This window comes from Poecilia reticulata, chromosome 4 (assembly GCF_904066995.2).
Source record: "Poecilia reticulata chromosome 4, P_reticulata-male-v2, whole genome shotgun sequence".
In the NCBI taxonomy this organism is placed as follows: Eukaryota; Metazoa; Chordata; class Actinopteri; order Cyprinodontiformes; family Poeciliidae; genus Poecilia; species Poecilia reticulata.
Window position 1 is genome coordinate 4,714,419 of NC_088833.1, and position 20,383 is coordinate 4,734,801.

The 20,383-nt window shown below is 41.1% G+C and overlaps 1 protein-coding gene across 1 annotated transcript in view; it reads left to right on the plus strand.

Annotated features, from left to right (window-relative positions):
- LOC103463084 (ephrin type-B receptor 1-like) overlaps positions 1 to 20,383 on the plus strand; it is a 123,636-nt gene that overhangs the window by 62,702 nt on the left and 40,551 nt on the right. Inside the window, exons 7-9 of the mRNA XM_008406220.3 lie at positions 10,142 to 10,404; positions 12,178 to 12,253; positions 13,191 to 13,315. Coding sequence (XP_008404442.1) covers positions 10,142 to 10,404; positions 12,178 to 12,253; positions 13,191 to 13,315 — 464 coding nt within the window. The remainder of the gene's footprint in view (positions 1 to 10,141; positions 10,405 to 12,177; positions 12,254 to 13,190; positions 13,316 to 20,383) is intronic.

Consider the following 20,383-nt stretch of genomic DNA (forward strand, 5'->3'; position numbering starts at 1 on the left):
AAGGCAATTCCTTATATATATTCTTTTATTTATACATGTCGGATATATATTTATTCTTTTATTTATATATGAATCTTTTATTGTTGTGTGTGTGTGTATATATATAAGTGACGTGCGGTCAGGGGAGGCAGGTGAGGCAGAGCCTCACCTTTTATCATGGAAAATAAATAAATAAAATCATTTATATTGCTATTTTCACCCTGTGGTTTGTACTATAAAGAATCTATTTTTCACTTAGCTTAACCAATTCTGATTCGTTTTATCTTAAAAATCGCTGTATTGTCGCATTTTCCCATTCAAAACCTCAGGAGCGAAGCGGGTGAGGCAGCAGCAGCTGAGCCTCACCTGCGATTGCGCAACGGCTGCCATTCTATGGGAGCATGTTCGCCCTGTCTGTACAGGGCGAACATGCTCCTGGAGCCATATATTAAATGGTTAAAAACATTTAATATATGGTCTTATTTTCCATAATTTAGCTTATGTATATAATGTACAGTGTTTTTTGTCACTAACTGTGTGTGTATCGTGTTTTGTGTGCGAAGGAGCGATAAGAAACGGCAGAGAACAGACTCGAGGTGAGGCAGGCAGTTCTCTTGCCTCATCGCTGGGGGCGCTCATGATCCCAGATATTGTGACTGCACAAATGCAGAGTAAGACACAGTGAGCTAGCCATGGAGCTAGCCACACAGTAAATAAGTAAAATACAGCGATATATTTTTCTTCTCTCTTCCGACGTCAACATGAAAGACTACATTTCTACACTTAAACAGTTTTATAAAGTGGATTTTCAATTGAAGCAGGAGATAATAACTAAAGGAAGACCAACACCGGAGCTGAAAGTTTTACTTCAAGACAGTTTGATGATTCTCAAACGGAGTACAAAAGACATGCCGAGGATAGACTTGATAAGTAAAGGTAAGACAGCAATAAGATGTTTTTGTTTAGTTTTTTTTAAGGAAATGTGCGTTTTGTGGGCTACAGTTTATGTGTAAATAATTCAGTAAAGTAGAAGCGGTAGCTAATCGACCACGGCAATTATTTATTAATAAAACATTAAGCCTAAAACGCACTACAACAACAGACTGAATGATCTGTTTTGTGTGCAAAATTCTTTAATGTTTTTTGGTGTTAAATCCTAAAACATGAAGTGGCGTTGTTGTCCGTTGCTATGGCAACGAGTCTGCGTAGCTTGGCGAATACAGATCACTTTGCTGTGGATCATAGCACGAAATTAATACCTACATTTTTAAGTTTCACTGAGTTAACGCGGCTATGGATGACATGTAAAAGATTAGTCTTTTTGCCCCCCAGCGTTGTATGCCTGCGCGAAATTTCCGTAGGTCCAATAACATGCATGGTGTGTAAATCATAAGTCAGTGCCTCACCAGCAATGAACCTATATATATATATATATATATATATATATATATATATATATATATATATATATATATATATATATATATATTATGTATGTGTATATGTAGGCCAGTGCTTGAATGTGTCGGCGCATGTCACCAAGGTGTTGGATCTGCTCTTTGGGTTGTGGAACTTTGTAAAGTGTGTCCTTTGAAGAACGCCGTACTTGACGTTCGTTACTGTGTGCTGGTGGTATAACGGTCAGTAGCTCCTTAAAACTAGTTAGTTTTGTATCATTTTGTCTTTTTCTTCTTTTTTTAATATATATATATGCTGTATCTGTAAATCAAAAATAACTGCGTTAATGAAACATGTTGACGCGGAGTATTTGCTCTGAATTATAAAGGCGAAGCCGCTGCGCTGTCCGAATAAACGGTCCCAACCACGATTTCAACCGCCGTGTGTGTCAAGATTCCTGTCTCGTTTCCTTCCGACAAAAAACCCCTTAAGAACACACAACGCAGAGTCCAGGGAACAGCGAGGACTCATCTCGCACGGACAGGGTTACATCTTTGGTGCCGAGACTCCGGATCGTGGTGCTTCAGGGTCACCTAGGCAACAAGGCCAGCAGCCCCGTTACTCAACGGTTTCGTTCTGGTGGTTTGCTGAGTGTATGACAATCTGAGTTAACGTGTGGAGCTGAAGCGGCAACTTATTATTTTAGCGTCACTTTTAATGTGCATTTTGTTTGAAATATTTATTATATTGTGATTATATCCTTCTTTTTTTGTGTGTAATTAGAATTTTGGAAGTGCGGTAAGATAACTGTGCCACACCATTATTTATTTATCTTTGATTCATAGCGACAAAAATAATTTCATTTTGTTTGAAATATTTATATTGTGATTCTATTCTAATATTTTATATCAGTTTAACTGGATTTTTGGGAGTGATTTAACATAACTGTACCAAACTATTTATTTATTTATTTACAATTAAACATAAAAAGGGAGAGTTACACATACAAACATACATTTTATTTGATTTGGCTGTCTACCTTAGAAAAAAAATAAACAGACACGCAGGACAAAAAGAGGATCTTGTTATAGGCCCTGTCTGGCACTACAAAAGTCGGAATGTCAAACCCAGTCGCAGTGAGAGGGTCAGTGGTGGCCGACAGGTCTGTCTTCTCCTGAAAGAGTGGCTAGTGATCAGAGATGGTATCATGTACCGTTGCAGGTGTGAACATCTAAGAGGAGTGGTGGAACAGCTAGTGCAGTGGTTCTTAAACTGGGTTCAATCAAACCCCAGGGGTTCAATCAAACCCCAGGGGTTCGATGAGTCGGTCTCAGGGGTTCGGCGGAGCCTCTGCCGCGGAGTTAAAGACACACTTGTCTTTACCTCCGCGATGAGAGGGGACTGGAGCTGTGGAAGAAATAAAAATAAATATATAAAGAATAATATATTTCTTATCAAAATATGTATTTATGCTTTTATTTCTTATATATATATACATATTTTTTTATATATAATTCTTATCGAAATATATATTTTATTTATTCTTTTATTTTTTATTATGTCCGTTTTGGTCCTCCATAGTCAGAATGGCTAGGGATGGTGCTGGAGAATGAGAGGGGACTGGAGCTGTGGAAGAATAAATATATAAATAAAATAATAAATAAATATATAAAGAATAATATATTTCTTTATTCTTTTATTTCTTATGTCGGTTTTGGTCCTCCATAGAGAAGTACACTGTGTGAGGATTTGGTTTTTCTGTCTTAATTTATTTTTCTGTGTTTAGTTGAGTTTCCATGTTGTCCCGCCCAAACCTTGATTTTCTCTACAAGACTGGTCTTGGAGTGCCAACACAGCTCCTTCATGACAGAGCTGTTGGAAGAGGCGGAGTGGCATCGCCACAGCTACCATGGCTGGAAGACCACTTCCGCCTAAGCCAGACATTTCAACCTTTCGCTCTTCATCCTCTTCCACAGCTCCTGCCCCCTCTCATTCTCCAGCACCATCCCCAGCCATTCTGCCAGCTTGAGTACCCCTGGTCATGGTTTCCAAGCAGTTTGACTGTCTCCTGGGTGACAGGCTGTACAGCTGGTGGCATGGCTGGTTCCTGAACGCCATCCTGTTTTCCAACCTCTTTCAGTCGCCACAGTCTTCTCGCCTCCTGCCTCTGCAGTCTTCTCGCCTCCTGCCTCTGCAGTCTTCTCGTCTTCATCCGCCGCAGGCTTCTCGCCTCCGTCCGCCGCAGGCTTCTCGCCTCCGTCCGCCGCAGGCTTCTCGCCTCCGTCCGCCGCAGGCTTCTCGCCTCCGTCCGCCGCAGGCTTCTCGCCTCCGTCCGCCGCAGTCTTCTATCCTCCTGGCCCACAGTCTTCTCGCCTCCGGTCGCCGCAGTCTTCTCTCCTCCATCCGCCGCAGTCTTCTCGCCTCCGTCCGCCGCAGTCTTCTCGCCTCCGTCCGCCGCCTCCGGTTGCCGCCTCCGGTTGCCGCCTCCGGTTGCCGCAGTCTTCTCTCCTCCTGGCCCGCAGTCTTCTCGCCTCCCTCCGCCGCAGTCTTCTCGCCTTCGTCCGCCGCATCCGGTCGCCGCAGTCTTCTCTCCTCCGGTTGCTGCAGTCTTCTTGCCTCCGTCCGCCACAGTCTTCTCGCCTCCTGCCGCGTTCCACGGCCAGGACGAAAACCACACTGCTCTTCCTGAATCCGAGGTTCGACTATCCGATGGACCCTCCTCTCCAGGACCCCTGAATACACCTTGCCAAGGAAGCTTAAGAGCACACCCTCCCTTTTGGAACAGGGGGACCACCACCCCAGTCTGCCAATCCAGGGGAACTGTCCCCAATGTCCATGCAATATTGCAGAGTCGCATCAGCCAACACAACCCTACAGCATCCAGAGCCTTAGGGAACTCCAGGCGAATCTCATCCACCCCCGGAGCCATGCCACCCATGAGCTTCTTGACCACCTCGTTGACCTCGTCCCAAGAGATTGGAGATCCCGACCCAGAGTCCCCAGGCTCACCTTCCTCAGTGGAAGGCATATTGGTGGGATTGAGGAGGTCTTCGAAGTATCCTGGCCTCCGGCCCACAATGTCCCAAGTTGAGATCAGCAGCACACCATCCCCACTATAAACAGTATTGGTGCTGCACTGCACTGGGGAAGCAGTATAACACCAACACTGTTTATAGTGGGGATGGTGTGCTGCTGACCTCGACTCTGGACATTGTGGGCCGGATACTTTGAAGACCTCCTCAATCCCACCAACATGCCTTCCATTGAGGAAGCTGAGCCTGGGGACTCTGGGTTGGGCTCTCCAGTCTCTTGGGACGAGGTCACTGAGGTGGTCAAAAAGCCCCTCGGTGGCAGGGCCCCGGGGGTGGATGAGATCCGCCCGGAGTTCCTTAAGGCTCTGGATGTTGTCGGGTTGTGTTGGCTGATGCGACTCTGCAATATCACATATTGGCAGTTCCCCTGGATTGGCTGACTGGGGCGGTGATCCCCCTGTTCAAAAAGGGGGACAGAAGGATGTGCTCCAATTACAGAGGGGTCACACTCTTAAGCCTCCCTGGCAAGGTGTTTTCAGATTCAGGGGTCCTGGAGAGGAGGGTCCATTGGAAAGTCAAACCTTGGATTCAGGAAGAGCAGTGTGGTTCACGTCCTGGCCGTGGAACACTGGACCAGCTCTACACCCTCAGCAGGGTCCTGGAGGGTGCGTGGGAGTTCGGCAAACAGGTCTACGTGTTATTTGTGAACTTGGAGGAGGCGTTCAACCGCGTCCCTCGGCGAGTCCTATGGGGGGGTCCTCTGGGAATATGGGGTACCAGGCCCTTTGATAGACGCTGTCAGGTTCCCTGACTCTGACCGGTGTCAGAGTCTGGTCCGGATTGCCAGCAGTAAGTCGAGCTCGTTTCAGTGAGAGTTGGATCGGTCGTAAAGGTCCCGTGCGTGGGAGTTTGACCAATCATCTATCCCTTAGGTGTCTCAAGCTGTCTCTTGTTTCCTCTTGATTAATCCCTGGTGTATTTAACCCAAACTGTGTCTGTTTCTCCATATCGGGTCCTTGTCAATACCATCATCATTTTGTGTCACAACATTGTCTTTGTCCTGTTAACCAGTTGCTACCAGCATCTGAGCTCCTTGCCTATGTTCACCTGTGCTGCCTGAATTTTGTGTTTTTATCATGGGTCCACTATGTCAACCTCATGACCTACAACCGCAATTTATGACGATCTGTCCAAGTCATTCTCCATGGGCTCTGGGAACTTCTTCTACATCCGAGTTTCTTCCTTAGCTACCACCCGAGCTGCATGCCAGTTGGACTGCAAGTATCCATCAGCTGCTTCCAGGGTGTCAGTCCAAAAAGATCTGATAGTTCTCTGTCTTTGGCTTGAGAGCATCCCTCCCTTCTGGTGCCTACGAGCTGATTTTAAGGTTGTCCCCAAAACAGGCACAGAAAATCTTGTGGCCACATCACAGATAAGCCGCATTGACAAAGGAGTTGGGGAACGACTCTGTGGGGGCAATGTTCTATCCACATACTCCAAAATGTTTTCAAAGTTCTTCCAGAGGTGAAATTTGAAGCTCTGTTTCACAGATGACTCTGCCAGGATCCTCACAACACTTTTGGGCCTCTATGGTTTGACTGGCATCCTCCCCCATCATCAGTCAACTTCCAACCAGGGAGTGGTCAGTTGACAGCTCTGCCTGTCTTCACCCAAGAGTCCAAGACATACAGCCACAGATCAGATGGGAAACAACAAAGTCTACCATAGAACTGTGGCCAGGGTGTCCTGGTGCTACGAGCACATATGAACATCCTTATGCTTGAACAAGGTGTACATTATGGACAGTCCATGACGAGCACAGAAGTCACATAACAGTACACTACTCGGGTTTAGATCAAGGTGGCCAATCCTCTCAACCTCAAACCTCCAGGTCTCACTGTGATTGCCCATGTGAGTGTTGAAATCCCCCAGCAGAACAAAGAAGTCTCTTGGAGGGACACTCTCCAGCACCCCTCCAACAACTCCAAAAAAGGTGCCCAATGTGAACTGGCACTTGTTAGCTTTTTCTCCTTGGTAGGAGATTTGCCAACCTACGGCCCTGCTGGCGAAGCCACTTGGAAACTCGTGACCTAAAATTTCCGGCATTTCTGCTTTCAGAAGGGACTTCCTTAAAGGAAACATCCACTTCTTCAACATCACTGGTTTCATGATGTTGTGGCTCAATTTGAACATCATGTTCTGAGCTTTCTTCTGAATACATTTCATCTGATGTAGAACACTCAGAAATTCTCTCTAAAGGTGGCACGTAATTCTCCAAATTTAAATATCCCCGGATGGATGATCTCCTAGAGGAAATAACCCTCCTGTAATAATTTTTGAAGAATTCAATGTCATCTTCTGTGAGAATTTCTGAAGAAGATGGTTTTTCTGAAGAATGCTCAGAAACTTCTTCAAAATGTGCCACAACATTATCAGCAGCTGTGTCAGAAGAAGGGATTTCCTTTGAGGCGACGTCCGTATCTGCAGCGTCCATGCCATCAAAATGGTCTGCGTAATTCTGAACTCCGTCTTCTGAGTTTCCATCAACAGAAGAAGCCTCTTCTACCAATGGATCCTCATAGACTGGTTCTAAATTTATCGCATCTTCCTGGCCGTCACAGCTCGTTTCAACGGCCAGGTCCATTTTGTCAAGGGGAACATCAGCACTTGTACAAACATCAGTGTCTGCGTCCCCTGGACAAGTTTCCAAGTGGAGTCCACAGATGCTTTCCAAAGCCACAGGATCTTCATCAGTAAAAGTTGCCAAACTTGTCAAGACACCTGAAGTGCCACTGACAAGGTTGGCAGAAGCGTCCATGTCACTTTGGTCTTCATCTGCGTCCCCAGGGCACGTTTCCAAGTCCAGTCCACATATGCTTTCAAAAGCCACGGTATCTTCAGGGGTAAAATCAGTTAAAGGTTTCAATACCCCTGAAGCGGCACTGTCAAGGTTGGTGGAAGCGTCCATGTCATTTTGCTTTTCATCTGCATCCTCAGAGCAAGTTTCCCAGTGCAGTGCACAGATGCTCTCCAAAGCCACAGTATCTTCAGGGGTAAAATCGGTTAAACTTTTCAATACCCCTGAAGCGGCACTGACAAGGTTGGTGGAAGCGTCCATGTCATTTTGGTTTGCATCTGCGTCCTCGGAGCAAGTTTCCCAGTGCAGTGCACAGATGCTCTCCAAAGCCACAGTATCTTCTGGGGTGAAATTTGTTAAACTCGTCACGACACCTGAAATGGTACTGGCGATGTTGGCGGAAACGTCCATGTCGCTTTGGTCCTCTGGGATCAGTTCCTCAAAGCCAAAATATCTCCACCTGATATCCTCTTCGGGTTCTTCTGCAACTTCGTCGTTATGATGTCCTAGCAGTTTCTCCACTCCTTTTGTGACTAGGTAGCCAAGGCCCCAACCGATCGTAAGCATCATTTTGTAGTTGGAATGGTTTGAAATCGTCTCTCTCTGAAAATGTATCTCCAAGGCAGCTGAAGGGCAAACTGAAAATTCTTGTATTCCAAATGATAATAATAATCTTTTGAACCTTTATGACATCATCGATGAGAACATTGGTGGCATGATGATGTCAAACAACCTGTGTCAGGTTCATGTTTGTTTTAGTTGCTATGGAAACATAAGGAGTTATGTGTAAGGTGGGACTACTGTCAATAAAAAAATGCATACGTAGACATCTAAATTCGGGAATGCAAGTCAATAAATGTGCATAAATTTAAGTTTTGTATTTGTCCTGTTTTTCAACTCATACATACATGTAAAAATCAAAGATTTTACCTATGACAATACCCATAAACAAATTAGTACAAGTGTTTTATAGAGTAAGTATTTTTCCAGAAGTTTGACACACATCAGTCACATTTAGAAACTGTCTAAGCCATCTGCTGGATCTATTTTGAACTGTCAGTGAAGAGGATCCCCTTAAACCAGTGGTTCTTAACCTGGGTTCGATCGAACCCCATGGGTTCGATGAGTCGGTCTCAGGGGTTCGGTGGAGCCTCTGCCACGGAGTTAAAGACACACTTGTGTAAAGTCGTGATGACGCCCCGCTTTGCCATCACTTGCTGCAGAGGATCACGTTACATTGCTTAGCCAATCAGAGGATTACGTTACATTGCTTAGCCAATCAGAGCTGCGGAGAAGCCCTGATTGAAGGAGTTCCACTCTCAGCAGGGATTTGAACTTGTGTCTTTATTTACTTCAGCAAAGCTCACAGTTTTTACCCAATTCTGTAGCTTTCTGTGTACTTCTAAATCTGCTCCTTAGTCGCATCTTTTCGGCGTAGCTACTGCCTCTAGTGGCGTGGGGGTGGTAACACAACTAATATAATTACATTACTAAATCAAAATACCTCAAAGTCTTTATTATTTATTATTAATTTTTCATTCTCTTAAGAATGTAGAGCTAATTAAATGATCTAAACAAGACCTTAAAGTGATTTCAGTTTCTCTCGATGGCCAACCTGTTGAAACTTTGGCAAAATTTAAATACCTTGGGTCGTTCCTGGACAGTCAGCTCAACTTTGCTGAAAACACTGACTGTATTTTGAAGAACTGTTCTCAGAGACTCTACCTTTTAAGAAGACTTGGTGATCATGGGGATCACTAAGTATTGAATTTGGGGAAAAAAAATCATATTTATCACTACAGAAGGTTTAGATGTAGGATCTGAGCTAATCTTGTAGCAACATAACGACAAAGATAGCTCAGGATGGCTGAAGTCAATCTAACGATAAGCTTTATTACAAACAAAAGTCTAGCCTTAAAAGTAGACAGTGCGCTCAGGAAGAAGTTAATGTGTATGAATCTGTGTGAAACTACCTGCATTTTATATTTTAAACCCTAAACACTGATCAAAGACAGAAACAGGAAGTGTCCTATTAGATCACACTGGTGAAAAATATCTGAATTTAATTTAGTGTGTGTTTGAGCGTCAAGTCGTCTTCATGAGTGGGAAATGGGAGTTCTCATCATCAAACCATCTGACATGCAGTTTAGATAAATAAATACTGGTTGTTTTACAGTTGTAAGAAATATTTTAATTACAATACAGCACTTCATCCTTAATTTTTATGCCTTTTTCGGGCTTTGGAATATAAATTCCTTTTCACATTAAGGCACAGTTTTGCCCTATTCTGGTTTTTCGTGAAAGGACTTATGCAGTAAGTGGTCCCAGCCCCACATCAGCTGATTTTTATGAGGGCAAATAAACTTTGTGGATTGATAGAATATTTCTAGAGTGACAAATGTTTTGTGTGACCAAGAAAGTGAGATAAATATTTTAAATTTAAAGCGTTTGTCTGCCAGCTATGATTGTATAAAAAATAAAAACACAATGACACATCTCCTGTCCTGTACTGGCTTACGTTTTTAAGGCCTGTGTGAGAGTTTGTATTTGTGTTTTGTGAATGGCAAGCTCAGATGGCAGTCATCTTTTCAAAATGCCTTGTGAAAATTGTTTTACTATTATCAGTAATGTGAAATCATGGGTTTTACATTCGCAGTGCCTTAAAAGCACGTTTTAATGTCAAATAAGGGGATCTCTGACAACTGAAAAAGTCCAACACTTCTAACAGGCTAGCTAGATAAGTATCATGCCGGCTAGCTTGTTAAGTACTTGTTAAGTACTTAACAAGCTAGTTGACTAGCAATAAATGAGGCTAGCTTGTTAAGAAAGTATCTTCCTCATTGACTCATATTTCCCTTTCAATTCCTGTTTTCAGGCGTTCCCTCTGCTCCGCGCAATTTGGTCTCGGTGGTGAATCAGACGTCGGTGATCCTGGAGTGGAACTCGCCACGTGACACCGGGCACCGTGACGACCTGTCATACAACGTCGTGTGCCGGCGTTGCCACAGCAGCGAGCGGCGGACGTGCCAGCCATGCGATGACAGCGTGGTTTATTCTCCAGGCAAGGAGGCGTTGAAGGGAACAAGGGTGGAAATCAGCAAGCTTCGTGCTCACACGTCCTACACCTTTGACGTTCAGGTTTGTGCCTGCAGATGTGTTATCTTTGATTTGAAAGGAAATGCAAGTGTATGGTGATTCTTGCTGTGCAGTATAAAAAAACAAAATGGTTTAAAAGCTTAAAATTCATCGTATGGTGGGAGAAACATTCCTCAAGTTTTGCTTGTTTGTGAAAAAGCTCCATGATAAGCCACTTTAAAAACAGCCTTGTTCTCGTCAGTTTTTGTTTTAAATGCAAATTGCTACCACCTATTCACTAAAATGCTCAAAGAAACTGGCGCTACATAGAAAGTTGCTGACCTGCAGGCTTTTATGCAAAATCTGCAATTATATCTGCCAGCTTACAAGGTCACTGTAATGTCTGTAAAGCCTTTATAGTGATAAACATTCAATCTTCTCCCATCTGGCTCCTTTACTGTAAAAAATTTTAGAGCTCAATTTTGTTTCTGAATTGTGACATCCAAGGACGTCCTGAGTAAAATAACATTTTCACATATAAACATAGTTATTTGAATACTCTGATTTATGGGATTTTCCTATAAAGCAGGGTTGTATGTAAACTAGCTTATTCTGAAAATAGTGAATGAATTTGTTCTTACTTCTCCCACATTCCACGGAAAAACCTAAGATAAATAAGTCAAAGTCTGAATTAAAATCTTATTTTTTCTTAATATTGGATTTACCATTTTGTTTTGCGGGGGTTTGAGTCTAAACAGCAGATTCAGCGGTTATGGAAAAGCAGAAACATGAAATTAAATTAGCAGAGCCTCAAGTAAATTATCATAAATTAAAACATTAATTTGCCCTGACTAAAGCATTGGTTCCACTGTCAGAATGATTAACTGCACACTTGGCAAACAATGTATGGCAACTGGTCTCGCCTTTGAAACCCACAGAGAATGTGGTCAGCTTGTCTTTGTCTCAGAGATAAGACATTACATCTAAAAACAATTCACTTTTGTGATAATTTTAACAGAGTCTTCTGTCAGGCTAAAAAAACCAGCTAGATTGATTTTGGTACTGGACAGACATGTCAGTCAAAGGATTTTGCTATTCTAATGTGATGCGGTTGATGAATAATTCTGGACACTAACAGAATTTGGCTAGTGCTGTCAAGGACAAATCCAAAAATCATTCTCCTATTATACGGTGGATATAAAAGTGTAAAGGCTTCACTTTGAGTGCCAGGTTTTTAATACATGGGGGTGAAATAAAGGACAATTCATAGATTTTAAAATGTATTTTACTTGGATAAATCTGAGTAGGTAGAACATCTATCTGTCTACATACTTAACAAGCTAGCTGTCTAGATACAATCTTAACAAGCTAGCCGGCTAGATACATAGTGGACAAGCTAGCTGGCTAGGTATACTTAACAAGCTAGCTGTCTAGATACAATCTTAACAAGCTAGCCGGCTAGATACATACTTAACAAGCCAGCCGGCTAGATACATACTTGACAAGCTAGCCGGCTAGATACATACTTAACAAGCCAGCCGGCTAGATACATACTTGACAAGCTAGCCGGCTAGATACATACTTGACAAGCTAGCCGGCTAGATACATACTTGACAAGCTAGCCGGCTAGATACATACTTGACAAGCTAGCTGGCTAGATACTTAACAAGCTAGCTAACAAGCAATAAAGCTAGCTGTCTAAATGAGTAATTTTAACAATAATTTTGTTCCAACCTTCCTAAATATCACCTATAAATCACCTCCTTTAAACATGTAATTGTGTTCTGTATTCTCTCTATTGTTTAAAAGCTGACCATTGGTATTTTAACTGTGCAGGCAGTCAATGGAGTGTCCAATAAGAGTCCTTATCCTGCCCAACAGCTGTCAATCAACATTACAACCAATCAGGCAGGTGAGTTGGAACTGAAAAAGGAAAAAAAAAAAAATCTGTTGTGCGTGTGTGTGTGTTTGCAAGTGTCTGTGTGTGTAAGCATACCCTGGGGCACAGTGGATTAAATGCGGGAGGGATGGCTGGAGAGATGAAGGAAATTGAGCCACAGCCTTTTAATTCATAAAACATGTTACAGGGTTGTCGTTTCCTACCTCCCTCTGTTCCTCCCCCCCTTCACTTCTTCCTGCACATTCGCAGCTTTAATCCTTTCTCAACTCTCCTCTTCTGCTTCTTCCTCTCTTTTCCTTTTCTGAGCTTTATCTCCCCTTACCCTGCGCTCCTGGAATATTGTAGGATACAACAATATCATCTGTCATCATCGAGTTAGCTACGATTGCAGGGGCTTTTTAATGTAGGCAGTAGGTTTTCAGTGTCGTTTGCAGAACTTTATGATTTGAAACTCAATGCACTTGGAAACAAAATTGTAAAGCAACGGATTAACATGAAAGACTAAGGCTTTCAAATCGCAGCTCATTCATACTGTTGGACTTAAATGCATTGATGCTTCTTAAATTACACCAAAATCTCCGGATTACTCGGCTTTTTAAGATGAATTATTGATTTTTCGGATACAATGTCTAAAGATGATTCACTGTAATGCATGGAGAGAAAATGAAATTACTTTGATAACTTTTTTCCCCCCTCTCTCAGATACTTTTCATTAAGGTGAACCATTGCAATGCATTTCATTGCTATCTTCAGTAATAACCTCCATAATTCCTTCATGTCTTCTCTTAACAAAGATATCACAGCTAAAAATGCATTTGAATATATAAAGTGGAAACCTTTTCTCTTTTTCTTTGCAAACATTTTGTCATGACATTACACTCTGTTTGCATATCTCCTAATCGGTTGTGTGCTGCCGCGTTTGCGTGTGTGAATGTTTGTTTTACTCCAGCTCCCTCTGAGGTTCCCATAATGCACCAAGTGAGCTCAACGAGCCGCAGCTTCTCTCTTTCATGGCCGCCACCCGAGCAGCCCAACGGGATCATCCTCGACTACGAGATCAGATACTACGACAAGGTAGGCTGGAGTGATGAATGTGTGTGTGTGTGGGTCTGTGTGGCTGAACGTTTTGGTGTTTCGTTCTCAGCCAGTAATCTGCTGGGAGTCGATAAAACGGGGAGATCAATGTGAAGTGCATTAATGTCATTTAATTAGCTGTTGGTAAGTACTAGAAGCTGCTTTATTTTGCCAACACCTGAGATCTGAATGCTTGTTTCCTCGTCGATGTCTTGCCGTGTAGAAATTTAGATTTTTTGTTTTTGTTTTTTGTACCTCAAAATCTACAAGGAGAAAAGTTTAGTGATTGTGAACTGCAGCTGTTATTTACGGAAGAGGATTAGGGCCGCTGGAAAAAAAACAAACAAAACAGTTCTGGCTTTTTTCTCAGAATTTTGAGGAAAAATGTCAGAATTCAGAGAAATTCTGACTTTAATCTCAAAATTCTGACTTTTTTTCTCAGAATTCTGACTTTAATCTCAGAATTCAGAGATTAAAGTCAGAATTCTGACTGTGAGCTTTGCTGAAGTAAATAAAGACACAAGTTCAAATCCATGCTGAGAGTGGAGCTCCTTCAATCAGGGCTCCTCCTCAGCTCTGATTGGCTAAGCAATGTAACCTGATCCTTTGATTGGCTAAGCAATGTAAGGTGATCCTCTGCTTGGCTAAGCAATGTAACGTGATCCTCTGATTGGCTAAGCAATGTAACGTGATCCTCTGATTGGCTAAGCAATGTAACGTGATCCTCTGATTGGCTAAGCAATGTAACGTGATCCTCTGATTAGCTAAGCAATGTAACGTGATCCTCTGATTGGCTAAGCAATGTAACGTGATCCTCTGCTTGGCTAAGCAATGTAACGTGATCCTCTGATTGGCTAAGCAATGTAACGTGATCCTCTGATTGGCTAAGCAATGTAACGTGATCCTCTGATTGGCTAAGCAATGTGACGTGATCCTCTGCTTGGCTAAGCAATGTAACGTGATCCTCTGATTGGCTAAGCAATGTAACGTGATCCTCTGATTAGCTAAGCAATGTAACGTGATCCTCTGATTGGCTAAGCAATGTAACGTGATCCTCTGATTGGCTAAGCAATGTAACGTGATCCTCTGATTAGCTAAGCAATGTAACGTGATCCTCTGATTGGCTAAGCAATGTAACGTGATCCTCTGATTGGCTAAGCAATGTAACGTGATCCTCTGATTGGCTCAGCAATGTAACGTGATCCTCTGCATTAAGTGATGGCAAAGCGGGGCGTCATCACGACTTTACACAAGTGTGTATTAACCTCCGCGGCAGAGGCTCCGCCGAACCCCTGGGGTTTGATCGAACCCAGGTGAAGAACCACTGGTCTGTAGGCTCTGGAGTCGCCTCGTTTAAATATAACGAGGCTACAACACCATCAGTCTCTGAATACCAGGCTATGAAAAGGTTAATTAAAAAGAAAACCTCCAGAAGCCTCAACACAGAGTCTCTTTCTTCGAGCTTTGACAAGGTTGCTAATTGAATGAATTGATTGTCTACTTCAAATCAATCAAAGCAAGTGTTTTTGATTTGCTGTAAATGGATTTATAATAGAACCAAACACGACCTGGCAGAACTGCGCTGCTTATAAGATGGCAAACTCATCAGAGGAGGCAAATTTTAAACATTTTCTGTCGTGAATAATTAAATTAATGCTTTAAAAAGAAGCTCATGTGTATTTTAAATGTATTCCTTGTCACATAATATATGTTTTTATCTATCTGTGCATTATGACATTTCTTTATTGCACTTTTTAAACATTTATTTCTTTATTTTCACGTCCTCCTTCCTCCAGCTGCTGATGAAAATAGCTACTGCTGCTGCATTTGCTGGCTGACACACTTGGCATGATCATTAATTAAGGACAGCTGCTGGCGGAAAGCTGTCAACGTGTTTGTGATTTGTTTAACTGTTGCATTTCCTTCCTCACTGGTGGTAGATGTCCAGTTACGTAAATGCATCATTTTTGACAGAATCATCTTGTAATTATTAGTGAAGATGGATTTTTAAAGTAAAAGGCAGATCGTTTGTTGTGGCCTGTGTCTCACAAAGAGTGAAAGGCTCCGTTCAGCGATTAAAAACGAACGCACACTTTTCTTAACTATTGGCTCTTGTAAACCAGCAGAGATGGGAAATCAGTGATTCTTGAGAATAGGGACAAAATGGGTTTTAATTTTAATTTTCCCATAATTTTTTTTTATTTCTCCACCTGATGTATGCAAATATGACAAATAATGTTTTGGAAATGTAAAGATGTTAAGGTGCAGGCTCCCAGTTGCAACATTAAATAAATAAATAAATTTTAATCGAACCTACCTAGAACGCTGTCATCACCATCTGACAAAAATAAATAAAAAATAATTTTTAAATGACAACAATTTCACGGAAAGAGTCAGAAAAACTCTGATGGAGTTGACAAAAAGCCAAACTACCTCAATTTATGATGTTATTCTGAAGGAGGCCATATTGTAGCTCATTAGGTCCATGAAATCTTTACATTTTACCAAAATTAAGCTTTTATTTCACAAAATTTCATCAAAGTTTTGTAAATTGTCAGTTATGGTGTTGACACATCATGGTTGTGACAAACAACTTAGGAATAAAAAGAAGAAAAAACTAAAGAATAACATAAGCTAACCAGAGCTAACTAGCCCTCTTAGCAAAGGAAGAGAAAGGAAGTGGTCATGGGGTCCTCAGAAGTTCTGGTGCCCCCAATAATGCCTGATTTTTTTTTACATTCTTTTCATTTCTGATGGTGTTGACAAAAACTAGGGACAAATTTCAATGGAGTTGGAAAATATATAAAAAAGATTTTTAATTCAATTTATTGATACCTTTATAATTATTTATATGACTACTTATATTTAATTGTCATAATATATAATTTTTGTATTTCTTAAATTATTTTAAACTATTATAATGTGTTGAGTTCTGCTCCTGGACAAGGGATTTTACAGGCATCAGCCACCGACTACAATGTTTAAAATAAAATATTATTCAGCAAACACCTGGAAAATATACATTTTTGTGCTCACATGACCCAGTTTAGTTTAGCCAGATATTTAAAAAAATAATATTTTGTGTATATATTAGTCAAATTTTGTGCTTTATCCAAAGGACCTGTTCTGTCCCTATTCTCAAGAATCACTGAGTAACATCCTTTCAGATACTGTAAAGCTGTAATAAGATACAATAAAACACTTTAGTCCTTTGCTATACCTCCTTATAACAAGCTCATATTTTAATTATTTAATGCCAACAAAATACAGAGAATACTGATTAATATTTTGTGATTCACAACTTAAATTCAATGCTTCAACTCTGACCCTCCGTCAAACGGCAGGATTAAGAAAAAACGTGAAACTTAAAGATTTTCTACAGCATTCAATACAAAAAATGACTTTTGTCTAGACTGGCCGCTCTTTTTAGGAACAGTTTAGCATTTGGATTTTATTTTTTAATTTGGCAAAATCAATCACTGATGTTTCAGAAACACAAATCTGTCCAATCACCAGTCATTACAAGTGATAGATATTAACCAAAGCAAAATATTATTACTCACTTCCAAACACAAAAAACCCTAAATGTCAAAAACCGACTTTGTTACGAGTTTGAGCTACATTTTGTTAAAGGAAACAGTCAATGCAGGATGCAGGGAAATAGATGCTGCATTTCCTTAAATGAGGAGCAAAATGTAGTAACAGCTGAGAAAGCAGGTGCAAAATGGCCTATAAAAATATAAATTAGTGCATGATCAGAACAACACTTCTGGTGATAAACTGCAACATTTTGTATTCAAATAATTGAATATGATATGATAGGATTATTCCCAACATGTTTTTACAATTCATTAAATACTTAAACATACAGATAAACAGATTTTTGATTTGATTTATAGTAAATTGATTGGAGGAAACAGATTCTGCAGATGACTAAAAACTGTCATGTAGAGGTATTTTCATGAACTGTGACATGTGGAACAAGCTAAATAACTGATGCATACCTCGTTTGGTTCAGATGTTTCAGACTTATCCAAAACAAACATTAATGTTTGTTCAGACAAATTGCTTTTAAAATCAATACGTATTAAATTTAGTGTTTTGTAGCTGAAATAAGAGATGTAGTAGTAAACACAACCTCAGTCGTCAATTTTTAGTATCATTTTTCTTTACTTTTTCTGGTTTCATATTTCAAATTGTACACCGTGACCCGGTTTGTGGACAGTCCTGGCTAATACTGGCCGTCTGTTTGCTGAAGGAGATTGGCTCCCAGATTCCTCTCGCTGTGTTCATGTGTTCATTTCTCTCTGTGGACTCTTGACGCCTCTGGGATCACACAGATTCCCTCATCAGGGAAGGACTGAATATTTTCTGTCCAGAGCGACTCAAACACACAAACTGAAACCTTTCCTCAACCTAAAGGTGTGGATGCTGAAACTTTTCAGTTTTCTTTAAAGCCTTAATGCCATCATCAGGAGACTAAATGAAAAATGTTTTTTGAAAAGTGCTTTTAGGCACTTTCTTCAAAACTCAGTGGAGCGTTAGCTTTCGTACAATAAGTTAAAAATGTCCAGATACTTTGGGTGCGTTCACACTGCAGCCTCAAGTGACCCAATTCCGATTTTTTTTTCCAATTCCGATTTTTTAGCCGGGGTCGTTCACACTACCAGTAAATGCGACCTGTATGCGTTCTGCAGTGTGAACGGTCAAACGACCTGAAAGTGTCCCGCGTGCGCAGTAGAGGGCGCAATAGCGTCAGCGTTCTGCCAACCGCCATAAAAAGAAGAAGAAGAGCTCAGAGTTTGCGGAAGTAAACATGGAGGCTAACGGTGGAGCTTAGCTTACATATTTGTTATCTGGCCGGAGCAGCATATTAACAACTTAATCCTCATATAGTCCATTATAGTTGTTGTTTTTCTTAGTGAGATTTGTTGAGAATCAGTGACGTTCAGTTCGGATGAATGCGACCTGGACATTAGGTCGCATTTGAATTTGAATCGGATACGTATCGGATATGGGTCACATTCGAAAAAGAATCCGACCTGTGTTGTTCACACTGCCAGGTCGCATTACGTCAAAAAAATCGGAATTGGGTCACTTCAAGCTGCAGTGTGAATGCATCCTGAAGTGTCGCTCCTCCCTGGGGTTTAGTCAGTTAGTCCAGATGTAGTTTTTCCTATCAGGTTTGCTTCAGGGGGATCCTGAGGTGTTTGTAAGCCATGTTTGATATGCAGTTCCTACCCTAGAGGTTTTATTTAGCATGCAAACATTTTGCAGAAAATCTCCATAAAGACCCAGAAGGTGTCCTTATCGATCCTCTCTGCAGGTATCTGAGTTTTTCTCTGTATTTAAAGGTATTGCACCAGCCTCTTAATGGAAGTTGTGTTTTAGTTTGTTTGCACATTCTGTTTGTAGATGTGTGGTTAACCATGTAGCTATCAAGCTATCAATATCTGAATGCAGATGTTAAATGGAGCCGCAGTTTAACCCCCGGCTTGCCTGACTGATGGAGAAATTCCCGATCATTTTGAGTCAGGCAGGAAAAAGAATGCCAGACCCGGGTCTGGCGGTGTTGAGAGCTACTAATTCAGGGGTAAAACTTGTGGAACCAGATTGGTTTCCCGTCAGGCTGCTGCTGCGTTTCTGACAGGAGTAAAATTGCCTAAATGAAAGAAAATGGCATCTCTTACTAAGTCCTTGTAATTTGCTGAATGTTAAGCTGTGAGCACGAGAGGTAAGTTACTGGAGTATCTGTCACCTAAAGCAAAGACTGTTCCCGTCTTTTCTGAAGCCGAGCCCAGAACTGGAGAAACACTTCACTGCAGATAGATGAAAAACAAAAAGCAAATCACCTACAAGGAATTGTGTAAGATGCACCGAAAGGAACATGAGCCTCCTCACAACCCACTCTTTTTTACTCCTAATCCACCTGCTTTCGCTCAACAACAGATATATACAAAATAAGCTTTTTTTTTTCTTTTTTTCTTGGTTGCAGTTGCTGGTGTACAAGATTCCCCCCCCCCCCTTTCATTATGTACTGCAAACGTTGCCAATTGTGACTCTTTTAGGCTCAATTGTCTTTAATTAAAACATTCAGGCTCATTCTTGGCGTCTGAGTTTATTGCAGTTTTCACAGTAAACATCCCCCAACAAGAACTGAGGAGGGGGACCCTCCCCAGCTTGTTGCTGCCACAAGATGGGGATGTGACAATAATAGTGAAGCAGTAACGGATTGCAGGTTTTAACTTGTTATGTAAGTGGTCTGGTTGTGCTTTTATGGTGTGAAAAGAACCAATATTCTATTGGTCATCTGCCACAGCTGAAATATTATCAGTTATTAAATTGGCCAAAATCTTTAGATCTTTTCAACCTCGAAAGTGTTTGGGCCAGAAACACAATATGGACAGGAAAAAGCAATGCTGTAGAAATAATACAAGAATTGCCATTTAAATCAACCAAATGTTACTTTTAATGCACGAAGAAAACATCATGCTCTGGCATGGACTTACAAAGAATCACTCATAGTTACAATTATAATGAAATTACACACATTTACATGCAGCTTTCCACGTTGGTAATAACACTGGCTTCCTTCTTTTCAAAGAATTGCCTACAAAACAGGATCCAATCAGTGTAATAAACCCAGATGGAATATTCTAATCAATCTACGGTTTTCACAAAAATCACCTCCAATATTTGTTTTTTTCACCCATATTATAGATTATTCCACCCGATCCCCATTTTCTGTGCTTTAGTAAAATGTATGGCCTGCAAATCATTGACTTTGTTTAGCATTTTTCTGGTACATTTGTACAGACTTCATGTAAAAATGTAGTAAAATGCATTAATTTAGAATCATAACATGAAACCTCTGACATTTTTAAACAGTTTATTGTTTTTTATCCATTAGAACTACATACTTCTCATTTTCTTTGTCAGTTTTTGTCTGATTTGTTTCTGCCGAAGGTTATTTTTAGAAGATTACGCCGATCTGATGCAAACATGTGCCACATTTTCAGCGGGACTCTTGAGACAGAAAGAAGGAACAAACGGATCTGAAATGATTTG